Here is a 23123-nt window from a genome sequence, read left to right on the forward strand (position 1 = left end):
ACCCCCGCCCGGCCCGGGCGGGGCCCCATTGTTCCGAGCAGCCGGGCTGCCGGTGCGGCGGGGCGGCTCCAGCCGGGGGTCCCTCACCGCACCGCGCCGTGCCGTGCCGTGCCGTGCCGTGCCGTGCCGTGCCGTGCCGTGCCGTGCCGTGCCGTGGGAGGGGCCCGGCGCTTTGTGGGCCGGGGTCTGCCCGCGCTCTGCCTTCAGCCTCCCGCCGCGGCGGGGGCGGCGCCGGGCGGGGGGCGCGGGGCGGCGCGCACCGTGCGCGCTCCCTGCGCGCAGCGGCGGGGCCGGCCGCCGGTGCCGGTGCCCTCCTCCGGGGGTGTGGGGGGAGCGCGCCCCCCGCGCACCCCTCCTGCGGTGGTTGATGGTTCACAAGCGTAGCTCGGCCGCGGCTGACGCGCCCGGAGACGGCTCCCGTGCCGGGCGGAGGCGGCGGCGCTCGGCGCTGCCCAGCCGCGGGGGATGCTGCCCCTGCGCCCCGCGCTGCTGCACAAGCGCTACCGCGGCGGATCGGCGCCGCGCTCCCGGCCGGGCCGCGCGGCCGCACGGGCTGCGGCGGCAGCAGCAGGAGGAGGCGGCGGCGGAGGGCGCGGCGGTGGCGGTGGCGGTGGCAGCGGCGGGTCCCCACCGCCCTGCCCGCGCGGCGGCGGCACCGGCACCGGCAGCGCCGTGGGTGCGGGCCGCGCCTCGGTCCGGCGGCGCGGGCCGGGGTCGCCGCGGGCTGCCCGGAGGGGGGCGGAGCAGGAGCTGCGCGAGCCGCCGCGCTCGTGCCCGGGCTGGCCGGTAGGGGCCGTTGCCACCCCCCGCCGGGGGAGGGGGGGCGGAGCCGGGCGCGGAGCGAGGCCGGGGCGGGCGGCGGCGGCGGCGGCGCTGCTCCTCGCCCAGCCGGCGGCCCCCGCGGCGGTGATGGCGGCCGTGCTGTCCCCGCGCCTCTGCGACAGCGACCCGGCCACGCCCGGCGCGCAGTCCCTCAAGGTGAGAGCCGCGGCCTCGCCGCCGGGCCCGGCCCGCTCCGCTCCCCCCCCACCCCCTCCCCGCCGCCTCAGCACGGGCCCGGCCCCGGCCCGCCGGCGGAGGGGGAGGGCGGGCGAAGTTTGTGGCAGCGCCGGGCGGGCCCCTCCTGAGGGGGCTGCGTGGGGCTGGGGGCGCTGCAACTTGGTGAGGGCCCCCACAAAGTTGGGGTGGGGGGGGGCGGCTGGGGGGAGCTTCCCGCGGCCGTGAGGGGCCTCGGTGGGCTGCTGGGCTCGGCGCTGTGCCCGGCACGGGGCTCCGGGCGGGCTGCTGCCCGGGCAGGTGCTGTGGCGTGCACCCAGCCGCCCGCTGCCGCCCCTGTTTCACTTCCTGGGCTCCGAGCCTGCGTGATGGGAGCCGAGGGCAGGGATGTAAACACAGCGCGCTGCAGCCTGAACGGAAAGAAAGTGCCGAGGCAGAGGAGAAAAACTTGTACAAGTCCTCTTACAGGCCACGTTTATACTTATCGCTTAAACACAGAAGTTTGGAAGTTTCTTGCTCTGAATATGCATAGACTTTTGTGCAGAAAACCATAGCCTTGGCCCTGTTTATCTATTTTTGGAGCGCGCTAGTGTTCCGGGTGAGAAGTAGGAGTGAACTGCTGCTGAGACGTAGCTGTGTTACAAAAGCTCTAGTGTGATATTGTTTTGGTTGGGACTGCTGCTGAGTTTATGCAGGGTGTTCCTAGTAATACTCACAGATAGTATTGTTGGTAGTACTCAGAGATGCTGCTTGCAGTTTTGTTAACATTGTCTTTATTTTTTTTCTTGTTGTATGAAAGACATTCTTCTTTCTTGAAGAAGAGCTGGAGTAAAAACTCCCCAAGAAAGAAAAAATGAAAAAGTCACGTAAAGAATTCCGTAATACATTAAACAAACCAGAAGTAAAGGAAATGCTTTTCTCCTGCAACCTGTCTTGATTACAGTGCTGTGAAGTCTTATATAACAAACTTTATTATTTGCTGAATTCTTTTTAAATAATAGTATTTCAAGTGATATGGTACATAAAACATACTAGAGTGAAAACCACTAGCTAATACAGACTTAATAATAGTTCTTGTCACTGTTTAACAGTGTGTCATCATGGGCTTGATCCATTTATTTCTGACACATTAATATTTCTTTCCTAAGCTTTTCACAAAAGTTACAAAAAGTGATTCTTTCATCCTATTCCAGAGTTTCAGTTACTTAAAGAGTTGTTTTGTTCTTGGATCTACTGCTGGTCACAATACACAATTCACTTTGCTACTTCTCTCTCCGCTTTCTCACTTGTAATCGTGCAAGGTTATTCACTAAAGGCTTTGAGATTTTAGGTAGGAGTTAAACAATAGTTTTCCTTTTTTTTTCCTCTCCACAAAAGAAAAGTTTTTGCTCTGTCCTTACCGTTGCTTTTTGGAGCAAGCCTGAGTAAGGGAATTACTTTTGTCCCTGACCCTCACTGGTGAGGGAAGCTTTTTGGGTCTACAGCTGCCTGGCTGTGCTGTTGTAGTTTACATTGGGAATGAACTTGGTGGTCAGAGCCACATTCGTCTATTGAGTACTCCCTGTATGCAGCAGGCGAGAAACAGCCAGTTCTCTGTGCCGTTTTGTGGCCTACAGCTAGTTTATATCAGAGAACAATTTGCTGCGTAATCTGTCCTATGAGCTCTTTGTAGAGAGTATTATTAAATAGTTCACTTCTTCGGGTATACTTGAACTGCAGATTGTTGTACAGTATTTTTTTTGTATTTTAAATGATCCACTGAATACTTTTATTTTTTAATACCTATTTGCATGTTTGTTTCAGGATGACACAGAAGAAAATTCCAATGATGGCAGCCAGCCATCCAAAAGACGACGTATGGGCTCAGGGGACAGTTCTCGGAGCTGTGAAACTTCTAGTCAAGATCTTGGGTAATACCATTTCTTTATTGCTAGTCTTACTATAGTGTTCAGTATGCTTAAGTATTAGCTCTTCCACATTCTTTGCTGTTATATACTTCATATAGATTCTGATTTGAGGGAATGTCCTATAAGTAGTGGGGTGTCTTTTTCTCCTGGCATATTTTAAGAGGTCATATTTTAAAACCACACAGAGCGTGCTGTGTCTTAATTTATAATCAAAAGCACAGCTTAGAAGTTTTACAAATATTACATGTTTCTGGAGTGAATTTTGACACTGTAGCATCTGCTTTTTTTCTGAGGTCCTTTCCACCATTACGGATATCCCTTTTTTGTGTTCCTTCTCTCAGCGTATTGATAAACACTGCTTTCGGGAAGTACATGTGAAGTGGGGTGTAGGTAAATGCCTTGAAAAAGATTAAGAGAATGTGGTGTTATAAAGGAATTGTTCAGCTATCTGTAGATGGTGGTCAGTAATGTAAATTGGAATTAGTGAATTTCTAGAAATGTAAGTATCCCTCTTGTATATTCTTTGATTTCTTCTAATGTGTTTTTTTGTTTGTTTTTTTAAACGCTCAGATACAGCTATTTTCCTGCTGAAAACTTGATAGAGTACAAGTGGCCACCGGATGAAACAGGGGAATACTATATGCTTCAGGAGCAAGTCAGTGAATATTTGGGTGTGACTTCCTTTAAAAGAAAATATCCAGGTATTTGTTTTTTTGTGTGTGTTTTTTTCTAAATTTTTCTTCTAAAAAAAATCTCTGCTTTCATATGTTTGAATGTAATCTCTGTGTCTCTTTGACCACGGTATGAGCCAGTTGTTTAAAAAAATCCATGGCAAAAGTATATCTCAATTTTGTATTTTGTACTTCTTGATTTTGTTACTGGCATATTGAAAATGTATACTACAGTTTTCAAAGCAATTTAAGACTTTTCAGTATGGTCACTGAAAATCTGCAGACAAGTCTGATTAAGGGTTAAGGTGAGCAAGTAGCTTTTGAAAACTGACCTCAGCTTTATTCTTAGATATTTTGTTAGTGATCTCTTGCTGTATAGCTGTATCTCTGTATTGTTTCCTAAATTGTGGTAAAATTTCTATTTTATCTGTGGAAGGATTTCAGAATGAATTGGGAAGGTTCTAGGATTTTAGTCTTCATAATTCAGATTTATCGTACATGGTTCTTATGTCATGGAATTCATTTTAAAAGGTATATTAAAAGAAAAAAGTTAAATATGCCTTCAGTATTTGATCATATTTTCTGCATCCGAGCTCTTGTGGCAGGTTTCTTTAGTATATCTGTAAATCATAACTATGGGCAAGACTCTCAGAAAAATCGAATGTATCCTGGCAGTGTATATTAAAATTAAAATAAGTTTTTAGTGTTATCATGTTTATAGGAATAGTAGTTTTGTGTAGACTCTCACTACCTGGAAATAATTCTCAGACTACTTTGATATTGTTTATGGGGGATTTTAAGTAACTTCACACATTTTTATTGCTTTTTTTTCTGTTTTCTCTCGAGATTTAGAAAGACGAGACCTATCTCACAAGGAGAAGCTCTACCTCAGAGAACTAAATGTTATCACAGAGACTCAGTGCACATTAGGTAAGAGAAAAGATTGTTAGATTCCTTGTTACAGTATTGAAAGTGACACTGAAAATGTGATTCAGTTTAGTAGAGAAGAATTGGATCATTTGCAACTGAAAATGTAAATTCTTGAAACTGGCTTATATTTCATTCTTAATTTGTGTTAATTGGCCAAAGGATATTGGTCTTCCAGATTTATTGTTTAAAAAAAAAAAAGGATCTATTGTAATTACTTAGCAAAACTTATGTTGTAAATTAACTTTTAGAGCCTTTTTCTCCGTGTAGAAAAGAGAACAACGTACTTTTTCAAACTGAAAAGTCCATTAGTCTTGTTCTGCTGAGTGAGTTGGGACTGAGCAAACACTAGTGTATTTATACAGATCAGCATACGTGTTAGTTGTCGGAAGGGTGCATATTGAAGCACTTAAATGTACTTGAAATAGAACAATGCCCTTGATGCATTTTATGTTGAAAGAACTTCAAGTATTTGTTTCTTCCTCTGCTAATATGCGTGACTTGGAACATGCTAGAGATTAAGTGATGCCTGTCACGTTTTTTTTCCTGTGTGCCATGGATCTGTGCAAATGTTAAATCATTTTATATCTTAACAGTTCTTGGTATACTTACCTTTATTTCTCACCTGCCAGCTTTTTTTATTATTATTTTTTTTTTTTACTGAAATATGCAATAGAGAACAAGATCTGTTTTTATCAGTAGAAGCAAAATGCTATATTCTTTCTCACATACACAGTATGTGCTGTGTTAACTGTAAACAACAGGGATAGTTATATATATCATCAGTGGTAGTAACATATGCCAACCTTCATTCTGTTGTCAGTGGAGGTTGGTTGCGTTGGAGGCTTTCAGAGAGGCGTTCCACATGACATCGTAGCTGCAAACTGTCACGTTCTGACTTCTGAATTGAAATACTTTAATTAAGAGTCAGGCATCTGCGTGCAGTTTGCTGTTCTGAATTGCCCTCACAGTGATTCTTGATTTGTGTGGAAAACCTAACCCCATAATTTAAGTTAAGGTTGTACAAGTTAATGAAACTAACAGTTTACCAACACAAGAAACTGAAGCTAACGGTTTACCAGGTCCCGCTTACAGCAAAGGTTCTGTGTCACAGTGGAGTTGAGTAGGTGGCAGTCAAGTATGAAGGTGGGGGTTGTATTCTGTAGCTGTAAGCAAGAAAAGAAATGAGCCTTTCCTCCTGGGGGAGAAGCAAACTGTTAATCAGCCTTGAAAGCTGAATGTCATAAGTACGCTCCTGCTTGAGAGAGGGAGAAGCATTGTGCATAGTAGGTTGTTGTCTTTGGCTCCTCAAAAACTTCAGCTGATCATTGTCAGATATAAATAACCTACAGTTAGTTTTGCCAGGTAGCATCATTATTGCTTTTATCTATTTTAGGTCTAACGGCTTTGCGCAGTGATGAAGTAATTGATCTTATGATTAAAGAATACCCTGCCAAACATGCTGAGTATTCTGTTATACTGCAAGAGAAAGAACGTCAGCGAATAACAGATCATTATAAAGAGTACTCTGTAAGTAAATAGTGCGCTAAGGGAACCAAATCTGTATCATGGAATATACATGTATTTAAAAAAGGGGTGCTCACAAATTGATAGTGAAATGTATGTAAATTAATAAAATTATTTTTATTTCAGCAAATGCAGCAACAGAACACACAGAAAGTAGAAGCCAGTAAAGTTCCAGAATATATAAAAAAAGCTGCCAAGAAGGCTGCAGAATTCAACAGTAATTTAAACCGAGAACGAATGGAAGAAAGAAGAGCGTATTTTGATTTACAAACACATGTAGGCAGATTTAAATTTCTTCTCAATGTCAATAGTAGCTCCTTGCTTGTTCTAGTAAGAAGTGTTTATTAGTACTATCTTAACTGTTTTATCTTCAGAGGGGTTGAATAGTCCTGTTACAGTTAAGTAAAGATTTTATCAGTTTTGCTGGGAAATACAAATAATAATATCAAATATATCTAATATAAAATCTTCTTTCAAATGGGAAAACACTTCTGTCTGAGGAAACTTCTAAAGTTTCAGTGTTACTTCATTGTCATGTCTCTAATCTGCTGCAACAACATAATATTAAGAGGGATGTTTAGGTTAATAAGAAGCTTCTGTTGTTATCTGTTCATGTAAGTGGCTCATTCTTTTTTGGACAACTACTGAAATTTTGTCAGAACAATGTAATGAGTTAAACAGTAAGCTGTTTATCTAAAAGAGTACTTGCTCCCTCTCAATTTTCATGTCTGTATATTTGCTAGGTGTTACATTGTTTTTGTATTAGATATATTTTATGCTTCTGTGCCTGATTTAAAAAAAAAAAAAAAAAGGAAACCACATGTGCTAGCTGTCGTTTTGAAGCAGGACTGCACTGCTTGTGTGAGGACAGGATAGCAACTTTTTTCTCTTTGCAAATTATAACAGTATAGTAGTATATTGTGAAAAGTTCAGTTTTCTGATATTGAGATGTGTTACATACAGGGTAGCAGATAATTAGTTTCATTCTGAAAAAAGACCTTCTATAAGCATCCTTTGTGTTGCTAGTGGGATTTTAGTAGTACAGTTAAGTTTCAGAATTATTGAATTCAGAAACTCAGTAAAGGGGAGAGACTGAGTTCAAAAATATTTTCAGGGGGTGGAGGGTAGGGAAGGCTCAAAAGTTTGGACATGAAATGAGAACTTCATTATTTTGTATTAAACACCACAGATTATCCAGGTGCCTCAAGGAAAATACAAAGTCTTACCTACAGAGAGAACAAAGGTTAGTCCTTATCCAGTGGCTCTCATACCCGGCCAGTTCCAGGAGTACTACAAAAGGTATTTTAAAACCATCACAACTGCTGATTCTCTTGCAGTGATCTATTTTCTCTACGTTTAGCTGATGGAAAACACTTGAGTGTATTTACTGTAAAGTTTTGAATTAATTTTATGCCTGAGTCACTTGCTAGACTAATAAATGAGGGCTTCTGTCAACAACATAAATGTAGTACTGGCTGCAGGAGTGTTCCCCCCAGTGATGTATTGTGGTGCCTGAGCTTTCACCAGCTCAGATCCTTACTGTGGTAAAAGCAGACACTGATATCACTCCTGCCACCCTCACATGCTTACTTACCTTCTGCCTCTGCATGTTTGCTAAGATTAATATCGCTACGTCAAAATGTTGTAATGCTGGCTTGTGGTCAGGTGCTTTCCATGTGACAGTCTTACTGTCCTTTTTTAAATTTTTAGAAAGTTTTTAACTTAAAAAAAAAATCCCACCAAATTGCAATTGATCTTGTGGGCTAAGTTTAATGTTGGATTTTTAGGTGAGGGAGAAGGGTGTTGCTAGTTGAATTTTTCTTTTTCATTAAACATGTATTGTGTAAACTTAAACAGCTACACAAATTTTAGACTTTTCCCTGTGAGATGCTCCCATTTGGCAAACACAGGTTGATTTGAAAGCTGTTGCCTGAGCTGTGCCTTCTGTGCACCAGAGATGGTACTACTCATCCTATACATGCAAAGTTTTCTGTAGAGAAACTTTTTCTGTAGAGAAACTTTTTGTATGCACTTGCCTTGTTCATTCCAGTGTGTGTTCATACAGCCCCTCCTATAAATGTGCATGTTTAAGGGGTATTCGTGAAGGACATGAATTTTATTAAGTTGTGTTAAAAATACAATATTGTTTATTTTGAGCATACAAGCTCTAAGTGAAACTAGCTATCCTTCTTAATGAAGGACGCAACCTTTCAAAGTGTACATGAAAATAGTGTCCTACCAGTTACCATGTCCTTAATAACTAAGAGGTCTTTTTTCTTAGTTTTTAAGGTCAATAAAAAAGAAGGGGTAGGGGGGATTATACACATAAAGCTGTATGTGGCTATAAGCAAATACAGATCAGATCTTCACAGTATTCTGTAATATTTTTATTTCCCTTTTTTTCCTCCTTCATTACTCAAGAAACTTGGTCTTAAATAGATTATCTTTACTTATTTTGCTTTGGACCCTAGCCATTTGTGTACCTTTGATTGGAGTTGTGCACATGCTGTGTACTTACATAAACAAAGTATATAGTCTGTTGGGTGTAGGAACATGGGTTGATTCTGTAGGCATTCAGGTGACCATTTATGATTGTGCAGGTTTCGAACATTGCAAATATGTTCTTCCTTTGTTCCATGAATATTTACCTATGCGAAGATGACAAGTACTGGATAGTAATTAAAGTTAATTGGTGAAGAGAAATTAGCAAGTTTCCTGCATTTTTTTATGTGCTTTCCTAAAGAAGCAAGCATTCACGTTTCTTTCTTTCAAAATAAATTTTTATGTATTTTGTAAATAATATCCATGCATAAAATACAAAGGCATTTGTTTATTTTATTGCCTTTAGATATTCTCCGGATGAACTTCGTTATTTGCCATTAAACACAGCTCTTTATGAACCCCCTTTGGATCCAGAACTGCCTGCATTAGACAGTGATGGGGATTCAGATGATGCAGAGGAAGGGCGAGGTGATGAGAAACGGAAAACCAAAGGCAACTCGGTGAGACAAATTGAAAGCGTTCTTCAACAAAATAAAATCCTTTCCCTTCGCTTTTGTTAGTTTCAGTAATTTCCTGGTAGAACCTTTAACATCGTCAAAATGCGGTAGAATCATAAACTCGCCTTTTTAGTACTTATTTTTATTTTATAACTTTTCTATCCAACTTTCCATTGTGCTTCATTTTTAAAGTAAATCAAACAAATATTTGTAATACCAGGCTTTCTCTTACTTGTTTCTAAAGAAGTTTTGAAAAGTCTTCCCAACTGCCCCTCTGTGTTTACTCCCTTTTCCTCAGGTCATGGGTCAGGTTGCTAGCATTTCTGTGAACTTTAGTTCAGGTCACAGTATATTTTGCTCTTTAAGTTCCACAGAATCCATCATTAAAGCAAAGGACTTGGTAGCCTGGTAACTTTGCTTTCTTGTAATGTAGAAGGAGGAAGTACTCAATATAGAAACAGTTACTTTATTACAACTTAAAGAAAAGGTTGGGATTTTTTGTTTGTTTTATGATACATCTTTAAAAAGATGTGTATGCGCTCTGTTTATGCAAACCCCAAATTAACTGTTACTGGCAGTTAAGGGAAACTTTCACATACCTACCTGGATAGTGTTGTAGGTGCTCAGGAGCAGCTGAGCTTCAGATGGGCTGTCCAAGAACAGCTGTGTTATTGGTATATTGGTGTTGGTGGTATATTGGCAATGACCATTTTCTAGAAACGGAACTCCAATTCTAAGAAAAAAACAGAATATAAAATCAGAAATACATTTAACAATTTCTAGTTCAATTGACTAACATGTTAGATAGTGGGTATATGTAATGCTAAATTTCTCCATATAAATATTTATTTTGTTTAAATATTCACAAGCTACTCATAACTGAAGAAGAAAAGAAAGGGTCAGCTTGTAGGCTTATGGGGGATAGCTGTTAATACACTCTTTCTGCTTGTATTTTTTAGAGAGAAAAAAAGTAAACATCATGCTAAGTGTCAACTTTAATTTAATCGTACTCCATTTTTTTTTACACTTGATTGTTAATCACCTCTTTCTAATTCCCCTGTCCACTGACTTCGATTTCTCTTAATGGTAAAGAAAAGTAATTGGACCGAGCCGGCTGTCCTTCCATTTAGCACAGAAGTTCAGATGCCTTTTTGGTGAGAGAATATGGAAGGGAAAATGTTGTGGTTGTGTTGGAAAGGTGTAGGGAATATATGAGATGAGGTTCCTGTGAAGGGGGTTTGGCTATGGAGCAGGCGTTCTTTACTAGTCATTAGGGGAAGATATCTGTTGGACACAAAGGTGGACAGTTGCCAAGTATATTTTTCCGAGTTTTGAGCTGCCTAATATTTGTCAGATCTCGCTGGTGAGCCCTACAATATGTTTTTTCCTTTTTTACCCTCCCCATTTTTGGTCTCAGATAGCAGTTTTCCTGTTCTGTAGTGTCTTAATGGACTTGTTCTGAATAATTCTTCCCCTAGTTTAGAAAAAAAAAAAGTGTGAAACATACCATTTCTTTTTGCCATGTAGTTAGCTTTGCTTTTGTGTTCTACAGCTTTCTTTGCCCTCTGTCTGTTTTGATTTCAGGCTCCAGGGCATAGGTGGGTTACTTTATTTGTACTGAGTGCCTTTTACTGTAGGGCACCACAGTATTTGGCCTTTTGTTTTTTATTGTAATAAACGTGATTAATTATATTATTCTCTGCTGAAAGGTTTTGGAAGCCTTTATTAACACTTCTCTGAGAAAAATCTTGTGCTGCTGCTCTTAATTATGCATACATCGGTCTTTCATTCTCTTTGAACCTCTTCCCCTCTTCACCTTCCTGTTCTTCACAATGCTTTTAACTGCAGCATGAAATCTGATGTTTGGTTCTGTATTAAATATTCAGGTGTGTTTTTCCTCTGATGGCATTCTTCTGCTGCAATCCAAATGAAATATTCAGAGTGCTCCTGGTGAAAATATGAGATGAGGGTGGCAGTAAAAACCTTCACATATTTAATTAAAAAGACAGCATTATTTGGTCGTACACTTTTAAATACGAGGCCAGGGCACTTTTAACTTTTCACTGGCCCTTTACTTTGTAAGCAACATTATGCATATAGTCAATTTCTTGCTGACTTTCAAAGAAAAATGGTTCAAAGAATTATACTGTTGTGTGCTCCACTCTGGTACCAAGATCAACTGGAAAACACAACCACTGTTGCTGATGCCAGTCTCTTAGCATGAGAAAAAAAATAAATAATGAAGGTTATGAGAAAGTGTTCTAGATTGTGATGCACCCTATGCTTTTGTAGAAGGAAAGATGTATCCTTCTTTTACATTAGTTGGCTCTAAGGGGCATAGGAAAGACTTGTCTGTCTATCCAAAAAAAATAAAAAATATAGCTATGGTATTTTTATTATAGGACAATTCGTCTGGCAATGTATCTGAAGGTGATTGCGCCACAGACAACCAGGAGGATTCTTTTCAGGGAAGACAAAAAACAAGAGACAAAAGTTCTACTCCAAGAAAAGATGGTTCCAAACGTTCTGTATTATCCAAATCAGTTCCTGGGTACAAGGTAGAAGAAAAAAGCCCCTGACTGAACTTCCATACTGACCAGCCTCTCCCTGAAATATTTGTTTTTCAGTAATGTGGAACTTCTGCTTGCTGTACTTCACTAGCTGCTCTCCTGTTGTGTGCTCCATCTGTTTGCTTCCTTACTTCCTTTTTGCTTTTATTTCATGTGAGGCTTTCCTTTATTCTAGCTATACAGTGGCCTCTGTTTCTGGTAACTTCTCTGATTTCCAGGCAGTTACGTTAGGACAGTCTCCTGTGGATTTGTCATTGGAACTCGACATCTTTCTGTCTGCCTGGACATAGCAGTCAGAATTACTTGCCAGTTCAAAACTAGCGCTAGGTATCCATTATTTTTTGTACTGTTTCGTATGGCAGCATACCTAGAGATCAGTGCTGTAAAGTGCAGCTATGTGGCTGAACACATTGTTCCGATGTTCATTTCAAATAGTCTTTCGTCCTGAGATGTTACGATGTAAGACATCGATGAAAGACAAGAAGCTTATTACAGTCGTATAGGCAACACTACATGACCACTATAAGAGGATATGGAAAACAGCTTTTTATGTAGTTCGTACTACGTAGAAAAGTTTGTAGGCAATATGCTTTTATCTGACTTAGTTTGGGTGTTAATACATTTTAGCTACCAAGCAGTGATTGCCAAACCTAAGACCAAAATCATCAGTATTATTGTATAATAATTTCAAAAATTAGGATAATAAAAGATGAAGATAAAAAAATAATTCTCAGGAGAACTGGGAATTGACGTGCATTATTTATGTTACTATTTGGCATCCTGAGGGGTTTTGAAAATAATGTAACACATTTAAAATACATTATTGCCCAGTCCTGTTCCACTGAAAGGAATTAAAATTTTCCATTGACTTATGTGGGAGCAGGAATAGGCCCATAAAAAAGGAAGACACTACATTAACATGGGGTTTATGTAGCAATCAAGAATGCGTGTTGAGAGGTTATGAAAAAGGAAAATCTTTGTTAGTGACAAGATTGTACATACTGAGAAACTGTCTCAGCAGAAGTTGCGCTGTTGATGGTTTGTATTTTGTATTCATAACTGTTTACTATCTGTATTTACCAAGTTAACAATAAATAAGCTATAACTAAAGCTAATTTCCAACAAGAATTGGACAACTTTGATAAACTTTCTGTACATACAGTAACTGTAAAAGTTAATAACAGATATCAAGCTCCAGTTGTGTTTTCTCTTTTCAGAAACTTATTAAGACATATGCAAATTATGGAGATTTAGACTGTGGTACCATACATCTATTTTTTTATGTGTAACTCTGCAAATTGTTGTAGACTCAGAATGCATACCGATGTTCCCACGAACATGAAATCCAAAGACGGCACTTGAAATTTTTTTAGCTTTGTTTAACTTGACGTTGGAGATTGTGTGCCACAGGTTTGCAGAAAGAAGTTTCACTTAACTTTGAGATACCTGTGTGCTTGATTGTTCCTGTCTATGAATGCATAAAGAGAGGATTTACAGAGTAGACCATTTTTTTTTTTTGAAAACTATACTGGTAGCATATGGTATTGCATTTTGAAAATAGATTCCTATAGCAATTACTTCTACGAAGTCACTGACTGTATTAGTAACAAGGCATTACTGCAAACTGACAGTGCCACATCTTTCTGATGTCAGTGTGCTTCGCCTGCATCGACCATCAACCTGTTGATAAGTCAAGATGGTGATGCTGTGTTGGGATGTTGAGAGGACCGGCTTTCTTGTTTGTGGGAGTGTTTAAATGCTTTCAGTAAACCCAATTATATGAGCTGCTTTAACTGGTAAGACAGAAAGAATCTTGTTTGTTAGTCCATTAAAAACACCAGATAATGATATACCGTATGTGCCTGAGTGTTATGGCACTTCGAGCTGAAGGCTTAACTGATTTAAAATGTTGTCCCTGTGAATTCTAAATCTTTGTAATACTTTTGTTCTGTATCATTCTCTAATATCTGACTATTTTTGTAGGACAGTAAACTTTTGGTTACATGTAGTTAAAATTGAAGGATAATTGCTATGGCATCAACATGCAATTGTATCATTATAGACACATTACGAGTATTAAAGGATTCACACATTTCCACTGAGTTATTTTTAAGCAAAAGAAATGATGTATTTTATATGGAGCCGTTTTTATTGTCAGTTCTTTAACAAAGAACAATTAGCATGTGTTTTACATTTTGTCATGTTACAAGTAGCGAGTCTTTGTTGCTGCAGGACTGGCTATTGCAATTGCACACACAGGGTACTGTAAAAAGTACAGGAGGTTTTTTTTGCACATAAAACTGAAATGTATTGAAACTATATTTTACAACACTTCTGTTTTAGGTCACTGTATATGCAAATGGAACCCTTTGCATTCAGAATAGGACCTTATAAAAATAGTGTGATTGGAATGCTTGCTTTGAGAGCTGCATCCTGCAGCAAGGAAGTTAAAACTTACAGAGCAGTCATTATTTTGACCCAGCATTCCTTCTCTCTCCCTTCCTTAGCCCCCGATAAGATGAAGATGTACAAAGCAAAATGTACTCTAATCAGATGGGATATTGTCACTTCCCATTTGGATTTGATACACTTTTTTTTTTAATGTTTCTAAAAGCCATTTATGATGGTAGAACTTGAATTGTTTTGAAATGTGAAGTCTTGCATTATTTCATTTTTGTAAAAAAAAAAAAAAATTTAAAAAAAAAAAAAAAACATAACAAAACCCACCCTTCCATGCTGTTGAAACTTTTATTATTAATAGGCTGTTATTCCCACCCCCAAATGTACGATTTCTAATAAATACAATTTAGTGAAGTAAGAATTAGATGGAAGCATTGTTAATAAATGCACCCCTATCAGTGTCTAACTTTAGAATTTTATATATCAGAGTGTTAATGCACATAACGTAATGCAAGTACAGTGACCAGAAAGTAGCTCACTTTAGTTTTGATGGAGTACAAGGGAGTATGCTGCTGTATATTAAAAGCAGTGATACACAAATTCGTTAGAAGTCTGATTAGAGAAGTGCACTTCCTAGTCTAGAAAGGCTTGGTTTACTTAGAAATAGATGAAAACACACCAACAAAAAAATTAGAATGTAGCCTAAACAACAGAAGGGTAAATGCTGCAACACTGACAAGGTTAAAGCATGTGCCACTTTTGTTGGGAGGAGCAGGGTATAAAGGTATACATGTAGGACACATAGAATAGTAAATGATTTTGTGTGTTTTTGCTTCCATTATATTTATTACTTTGTAGAGACATTTGTGAATGTTAGACTTCTCTTACCGTTTTATTATATTTATGTATAAAACAGGTTGACTATGCTTTTTTAAAATAAATAAGCAAAAAAAAGCCTGTATGAGTGCCTCTGTCATCTTTTGAAGGAAGTTGCTTATAAACATCTCGTATGGTGTTTTGTTTTTTTAAATAAAACTCTTCAGACTAGACAATTTGGAGCAGAATGTAGCTGCATTTTAACTTAAAAAAAACAGATGTAGAACTTCAGAATTCTTAAAGCAATGCGTCTTGACTACTTAAAAATGAATTAAGTTATTATCATACTAGATACAGGTATTGGAAAAAGACTGGCTGGGGGGATAGACATACTTGAGGATAAGTTGCATTACAAAGATTCCTGTTTAGTTTCTTTGTTTTAATATATGTATTTGTTTTTGTTTTTTAATTAAACTTAATTCTTCTCCCCAGAAGTGGTCGGTAGTTGACTGGGTATGTGTTTGCTTACTGACAAGCTGTTTAGTTCCTTAGAAAACAGGATATGCCTTGAATTAGAATTCCAGCTAATAGCTGCATCTTTGCAGCAACATTTTTTTTTCTTCTCAAAACTCTGGGACTAAAACTCTTGGACTAGTGCTTAATATCAGTGAGTACTATGTTAATTTTAACCCTTATTTCTCACTAATTTCATTATGCAGAGGTCCAAGCTCAATAATATAACTACTGAAATATGTCTGAAGTATGTAATGCTTGGTTTGTTTCTCGTTTCTCACAAAGATATTTCTGAAATATGTCATACCTTATTTCTTTGGTCCTCATCAAGATAAAACTTTTGGGTTTGCACACAGAATTAATACACAAATGTTACTCCATTTAACAGCCTACTGTTTCTCTCATACCTTTTAAATGGGTCTCATGCACTCAGATGGGCTCCAGATTATCGCTTAGAAATACTATAAACGTAAAACTGTATTTAAATGCAAGGGTATTTATTTTTTACTGCAGTTACAACTGGACTTAAGAAGGAATGGTAAGACAGCAGTGTATAACATAGCTTACCAGATATTTTAAAACTTGTTAAAGTCAAATTTATTGCTTTTGTAATTAAGTTTCTATATTCTATAAAGACAATGAAAATGGAAAATTGTATTTAATTTCTTCCACACAGAAAATCTGCATGGAGATTTGTAATGAAATATTTTATACCAGGGATTTTTTTTAATGCTATACCATGTAATTTAGGGGTATGTTAGCTGCTGAATTCAGAGGAAGAAACTAGTACAGGCTTCTGCTCCCATTTTGTTTATGTAAAGCTCACTACATGTGTGCCAAGCTCAAAATCTTATGTGGTTAATCAAAGACTTTTTAAATACTGCTGGTTGTCAATTATTGTCATATGTGTTAAGGTTCACACATCATAGCAGATAACCCATTAATTTTGAGTTAAGGAACTATGTTACATTTCCTGTTAAATCTGTAAATTCTTCTGGAATGAATTTATAGCCCTCTTCTACCCTTCCAGCCAAAGGTCATTCCAAATGCTATATGTGGAATTTGTCTGAAGGGTAAGGAGTCCAACAAGAAAGGAAAAGCTGAAGCTCTTATACATTGCTCCCAGTGTGACAACAGTGGTAAGTATCTGTATAAACTAACTGGATTCCTAAGGATTCAAACATTCCTAATGTTTGGCAGATCTTTTTGTGGAAATATTTGTACTTGTTTACCAACAGTTCATTTGCCTTTTCTGTCCTTCATTAAAGCTTCATCCCTGTTTAAGATTATGTGCTATCACATTCAGCGTGCTGTTAGATTTCTCCAGGAGGCGAGCTCAGCTTCAGCTTCTTTCAATTCAATCTAAATAATTTTAAATTTCATTTCAGTCATAATTAATAATATTGATTTTAATCCAGGCCATCCTTCTTGCCTTGATATGACCCCGGAGCTTGTTGCTATGATTAAGACTTATCCTTGGCAATGTATGGAGTGTAAAACATGCATTATATGTGGGCAGCCTCACCATGAAGAAGAAATGATGTTCTGTGATGTATGTGACCGTGGTTATCACACTTTTTGTGTGGGGCTTGACGCTATCCCCTCAGGTAATAAAGAGTTAATTGTTCCCTTCCCACCTCCTCCAAGTCATGGGGTTTCTCTGTCAAAATACACGCGTTGCTTTTGAAAGAAGAGTTTAAAATCAGTGTGAAGGGTAAAAATAAGCAATAGTGTTGGAAAGCATCCACACACCAGGGATTGAGAATTTTTTTTAATAAGCTTTATTTCTGTGTATTTGGTTTTGCACAGTTTAACCTGGCATTTCCTGTATAGGAAATATAATTGGCTTTTACAACAGAATCCAAACAGGCTCCCTCAGAGCGATTTTTTCTAATATTTCCAGAGAATACTGAGAATAATTACCTCTTTTCATAAAAGAAACATGTAAAGAGGCCTGTATTGCTGCATATTGCTGGATAATAGCTTTCACATTAACGAAGTTTGTTATTTCAGTTTCTAAATTTAAAAGTATGCTCAATTTAGCATTTGTAAACATTTTTAAACCCCTTCGTTCCCATTTTTTTCTTAAATGTAAAAGCTGGAAGTACCTCAGTGTCAGGTAGCCTGTACTTCTAAATTACCTGGCCACTCATATCACCTGGCCAACTCAAGGCAGTGTAAAGAAAACTTCAGATGTAAGTGACTGATAGCAGTGACACTAAATAAATCACCAGTAAGCTCATGATAAAGTACTTGGTGACAATATTCCTCGTAACTACTACCTCAAATATATTGTATATTCCCATTTAGAGAAGTACAGGGAGCTTGCTGTTGCTTTACTCCAGGTTATGTGGTTGACTCGACTTTCAGACTGACCTACAGACAGAATCTAAGCAAAATAATTATAGTCCTACAAAACTAAAAAAAAAAAAAAGCAAAGCAGCTTTTATGATTCCAGCTGTTGTAATATAAATAGTTAATATCTGTGCTCAACCCTTTATTGTTCCCTCCATAAATGGGTTTTAGTACAAGGTCTAGTGCTGAACCTCTGCCAGCAGTTTAATCTGTGCTGCCTGACTGCACTGAAATAACTGACTCTGGTTTGGGGAATAGGACCCACTACCCTGTGGCACAATAGCAACATTCTCCAACTGCCATTCATTTCTGCTGTGAGTTACTGCCCATAACCTTGAACTGTGGCCACTCATCTGAAAATCTTCACTTGCAACCTCATGGTTTGTCTCTTCTTTCCTAATAACCATTGCATTAGCAGTGCTGGCACTTACTCCTTGAGCCCCATAAACATCAGTGTAGCCAATTGTTACATGCACTGAGTCTGCAAGGGATGGTGAATTTGACATGGTGTTTTCTGTACCTTTTAGAAAAGATGCTTGAATTTTAAAGAAAAACACTGGTTGTGTACATGAAAGGAAGTACTAGGAACAGATGAGCACCTACTGAAATGGTGAAAGGTACATAACTAGATGAGTGAATAAAAAAGGTAGCTTCCCAATAATTGACAACTTTCTTTTCTTAGGTCGCTGGATTTGTGATTGTTGTCAGAAAGACTCTCCCGTACCCAGAAGAGGAGGAAGAAGGGGGAAAAACAGCAAGGAGGGCTAAGCCCCACTCTCCCCCCTTAAAAAAAAAACAAAAACAACTTGCTGTCCAAAATTTAACTGCACAAATTAAAGTGATATTTTGGTGCTATTTAACCAACCACTTTAAGAGGAACAATACCACTTTTTTTTTCTTTTTACCAAATAAACTCTTAATTTTGGCTATATAATTATTTTTGTGATATAAAAGTCACTAATCATGTCCTGTCAGCTATCTAGACAGAGAAGTCAGATTCCCACTGAAAAAGAAAAGGCTTTCACTAATGAAACTTAAATTGTACATGCACCGTTTGTATAAAATTATAATAACATTCTTGTTTATTTCAGTGCACTCATCAGTAAGCTCTGTGAAAAGAAAATTACAGAGCAATTTTAAATATACACTACTTGCATAGCAATTGATTATCTTGAAAGACTCAACCAAAGCAAAAAATACTCCTGGAAAAACTAACTTTCAGGGAAGAGTGAGCATGATCTGACCTTCTTACAATATACTGCAACTTCCTTTCAGCAAAAATTTTCTTTGCAAGCTAAGGACTTGTTCATATAAATGTACCCCAAAAAAAAGATTGTGTAAACATCTTTTGAAAAGAAAAAAAATCACAAAAAGCTGTAAAGGGAGGTGTAAAAACCTCTCAAGCTTAATATCCTATATACTGCATTGCCTTCAATGAGGAATGAGAATGTCATATTGACAAGTAACAACAGCTGAAGGCTTCCCTTCCCTATAGTAATATCGAAGTAACATGTACTCGATTCAGGTCGTGGATTTGCAGAGGTGCTGAGTGACCGGACAGGCTTCTTCTTACAGATGGTTGATGGGATGCAGAGCACAAACAGTCAAAATACAGACCATCTGTCCCCTTAGGTGATTGTTTGGTTTTCCCTTCCGTCACCCTAGGCTCCTCAGCTTGACTGCACTCTAAAGCCACTGCTAATTAGTTTTACCGAAGATACCTGGCAGAGAAAGAGTAGATTTTAAATATGCTCAAGATTGAGAGGGGGCACTGAAGTGCAGCTGTTTGTATTTTGCTCTTTATAAAATAATGATAGAAAATAAAGGATTAGGGCTGATTTTTTTTCCTAAGCACCTGTTCAGAGATTCCAAACTCTACATTCATCTTTAAGCCCTGATCTCTAAAGTTGAATACTGCAAATACTGTGCTTGCTGCTCATTTTACATGTAGGGCAGGATTTTACAATATAAAATCAAATATGGCTTTTTCCCCCTCACCCCCCACTTTCTTTCTGGTTCAGGAAACACAACAAAGAGTATTAAATATTACACAAAGTTATTAATGTTCAATTTCACAGGCTGAAATTTGATTTAGTCCAGTGTATGTGAATTTAAAAAAGAATTTCAAGTATTAATTTCAAGATTCCAATAAGTATAGTCCAGAAAACAGACTCTTCATCCTGAGATTCATCTTCTGTGGTGTGTGAGTATTTCTGGTTTGCCTCCATCTCCTCTGGGTTGTAAGAAGCCTCGCCAAAAGGATACTGTACAACTGTTCGATCGTAGTAGACCTTCATTTCAAACTCACTCTCCAGGTGAGAGGGGTGACCATAAATCCCTATTCCCACCGGGCGGCGGAAGTGTGCTGGTACGTGGACAACATCTTGGCCACAAGTTACGGACTGTAATTCGTACTCGTCAAAGCTGGGGTGAAGAGTTATATCAGATACGTACAAATCCGCATCACCTTTTAAACTCTGCATCTGAAGTACTATCTTTCCCTCGTGATTTAGTCTCAAGTAGCTGTAGTTTCCCGCTCCAATCTGACCTTGAACAACGTGAAGAAGCAGCCATTCTTCAGGTACATCTTCTTCCTCAAAGGTCTTTGCCACAAATAGTACTTGAGCTGCCACAAATATTACCAGGACTCTCCTCCAGCGTGCTGCCATGGCTATAAGTTTTACTCTGATTCCTCCTACTGTCACATGCGCTACCCTGCAAATACAAAAGAATTTAGATTTAGTATACTCCGTTCCTGGAAGGAATCAGGTTTTTTGGTTTTAATTTGGTAATTTTTAGAAATCCTCTCTAGTTCATAGGAAGTTAAGCAACTTCAATTAAGTACATTCATTAATTTTTTTCCTTTTATTTAAAAAAAAAAACAGTTAAGAAACCACCCTGTTGCTAAGTTCAGAGCTCTGTTTGGTAGGATTTAAATGACCTCAGAAAACAGTTCAGGTGCAAATCCAGGTGCATGTGTGAAGCAGAATGCATTGTGACCTCCAGTAGGAAGGGAGCTAGAACTAAAGACAGATCATCTACTGAGATATATGCTAAATATACTAAGTTGTCGCTCTACAGCATGGATTATTTCTATGACCAAATTTGGCATATTTTCACTGACAAACTGCATTTACTTTCATAAAGTTTTTGTTACCTTACAAATGCTCAGCTCTTTACAGCACTTGCCTACAAAACAGCCAGCTCAAGTTGCTGGGACCGTGGGCAGAGGGAAAGGGCTGTTACAAAACAAAGGCCCTTGTGCCCTTTCCCCCTTGTTGCACACTCCCAGCCGAGCAGCCTGAGCATGCCCACAGCACTCCAGTCCTTTCAACAGCTGCACAAAGTGCACGTGAACAAAGCAGCAAGCTCTGAATTTTGTCAAAGCTTTTCAAAGCATACAGGTGACTGAATTTTACATGCTGGTCTTGGTCAAGTGTGGGAACTGGAAGTACATGCACCTTGATGTTTCAGATGAAGATTTCCGCTCCCTCACGCCTTCCATGAGGACTGAGCTATTATCTTAAATGTGACAGCTGCTGGTAAATTGCTAGCACGTAAACAAACTGCATTACTTCCACTGGGATGTCGCTTAAAGCTTAGTGGTTTTCCAGCTACCCAGATCTAGGGACAACAACGTATAAGCATTTCTGTAGTAACAAGTTTTCTGTCCCACGGGCCTCTAGAACACAAGGCCACAATTCTGCGAAGGCAGCACCACGAAAGGAAGCACAGCGCCCGCAGAACCTGCCGGACGGACCAAGCCCTTTGAACAGTGACAGAAAAGCTGCCTTCTGGATCAGAGAACAAGCCAATCCGCGGCGATGAAGCAACACCCGAGGGGAGGAACAGTCGCGGCAGAAAACACCCGGCTAAGCACAAGCGACGGCCGATCCCACCTGAGCTCCTGTCCGGCGTCCGGGAGATCTCAGGAGACCTTGGACAGAGCCGGGAGCCCGGCCACCCCCCTCAGCTGCCTCCTCCCCGCGGGCCGGCCCAGGCCGCGGGCAGGGAGCGGCGGCGGCGGCGGCGCCTCGACTCCGCTCGGCTCCGGCTCGGCTCCGCGGACGTGCGGCGGCGCAGGGAGGCGCGGCCAAGCCCCACCCCGGGGCCCCACCGAGGGGCCGCCGGGCACGGCACGGCACCGCCCCTCCGGCCTCGCCGCGCCCCCTGCACGCCCCCCTCAGAGCCCGGCCCGGCGGCCGCCACTCACTGCTGCCGTTACGGCCGTTAAAAGCCGTTACAGCCGGTACCGCCGGCACGGCCGCGCGCGAGCCGCCGCTCGCGGCCCTGCTCTCGCGAGAGCGCGGCGGGGCGCGGCCGTCGCCCTGGCAACCGCCGCCCGGGCTGAGGCGCTCGGCGGGACGGGGCGGGACGGGGCGGGAGGCGGCGGCCAGCGCTGGGCTTTTGTGGCATTTCTCGTTTTGTACAGCTCTTGTGGCGAAACAAACTTCGCCTTAAAGATCACAGGATGGGGGAAAAAAATGGAAAGAGGGAGAAAAAAAAAAGGATAAAAAAAAGGATTTTGTGAGCCCGCTGATTTCAGCAGGCACCTTACCGTGCCTGAAAGCTGTAAAGCTAAGCAAGACTGAAGGACTGGAATTGATAATAAAATCTTCATGGAGAATGTTGTGTGCTGGGTGGTGAAAGGGGAGTTGTTTATGCACCTCAGGGATCCTGTATTCATGGAATAAGATAATACGCTGTCTTCAAACCCTAGCTCTCCAATTTCTTAAAACCCACGTAACTTTTGTCCATGCCTATCTCAAACAGATGGGCTGCGTGGACCTGACAAACGTAGATTCCACTAAGGCTGAGCTTTCTTAACATCAACATCGGTCTTTTACCAACTGCTCAAAACACAATAAACTATTAAGGCTGCTAAATCGCATTAGTTAAAGTTGCTCTTAAAATGATTGGGTATTGAGATTAGTCACAAAAGCACACAAAAACATGACATGACGGGGAACTGGTGTTTCCCTAAAATTCCATAACATGGTCTTTTTATTTATTTATTTTTTGTTTGTTTATTTATTTATCTATTTGTTTCATGTTGAATAGGTGGATACCCAAGCTATGAGGACCTGCTGGGGCCGGGGTCCTTTAGCGTTGTGTTGCGCTGGATTGGGACATCGCTAGGGGTTACTTTGCCTGGGGATGCAGCGTGCTGTACGTTTCTCACTGCATCCGTCTCGATCGAGCTGACTTTGCTGGATCGGGGTTCAGCTGTGGCAATGGAGTTGGTGTTCTAACTCCTGCTTGATCAGGTGAGAAGTCGGTTCAAGATCTCTGATGGTTTTTTGGATTTCTTCTCATTCCCTAATTTATATGAATTGTGGGTTGCTGGAAGTATTGTAGCTACAAACATCGAAAGGTGAGGATGAGCTGCAGTGCAACGAATTAGAAAAAGCACCCTGAGATGCTCAGGGACAGCTGCAGACA

At 40.4% G+C, this 23123-nt stretch overlaps 2 protein-coding genes across 4 annotated transcripts; one reads left to right on the forward strand and one right to left on the reverse strand.

The window, feature by feature from the left end:
* Positions 1–791: 791 nt before the first annotated feature.
* PHF10 (PHD finger protein 10) lies at positions 792–18486 on the forward strand. Of its 3 annotated transcripts, none has more exons than XM_068676852.1 (12): positions 792–978; positions 2800–2906; positions 3474–3604; positions 4427–4504; positions 5898–6031; positions 6155–6304; positions 7218–7327; positions 8877–9030; positions 11430–11585; positions 16357–16465; positions 16745–16933; positions 18364–18486. In XM_068676852.1, the coding sequence occupies exons 1-12, from the start codon at positions 910–912 to the stop codon at positions 18447–18449; spliced, it is 1473 nt and encodes a 490-aa protein (XP_068532953.1). In that variant the 5' UTR covers positions 792–909; the 3' UTR covers positions 18450–18486. The 3 variants fall into 3 exon arrangements, with proteins under 3 accessions (XP_068532953.1, XP_068532952.1, XP_068532951.1); XM_068676851.1 differs by having other exon boundaries at positions 796–978; positions 4421–4504; XM_068676850.1 differs by lacking the exon at positions 11430–11585 and having other exon boundaries at positions 797–978.
* Positions 17085–21980, reverse strand: C3H6orf120 (chromosome 3 C6orf120 homolog). Its single transcript, XM_068676860.1, has 2 exons — positions 21581–21980; positions 17085–20396 (listed from the first exon to the last, which is right to left on the reverse strand). The coding sequence occupies exon 2, from the start codon at positions 20348–20350 to the stop codon at positions 19793–19795; it is 558 nt and encodes a 185-aa protein (XP_068532961.1). The 5' UTR covers positions 20351–20396; positions 21581–21980; the 3' UTR covers positions 17085–19792.
* Positions 21981–23123: the final 1143 nt, after the last annotated feature.

This window comes from Anas acuta, chromosome 3, assembly GCF_963932015.1.
Source record: "Anas acuta chromosome 3, bAnaAcu1.1, whole genome shotgun sequence".
Taxonomy (NCBI): domain Eukaryota; kingdom Metazoa; phylum Chordata; class Aves; order Anseriformes; family Anatidae; genus Anas; species Anas acuta.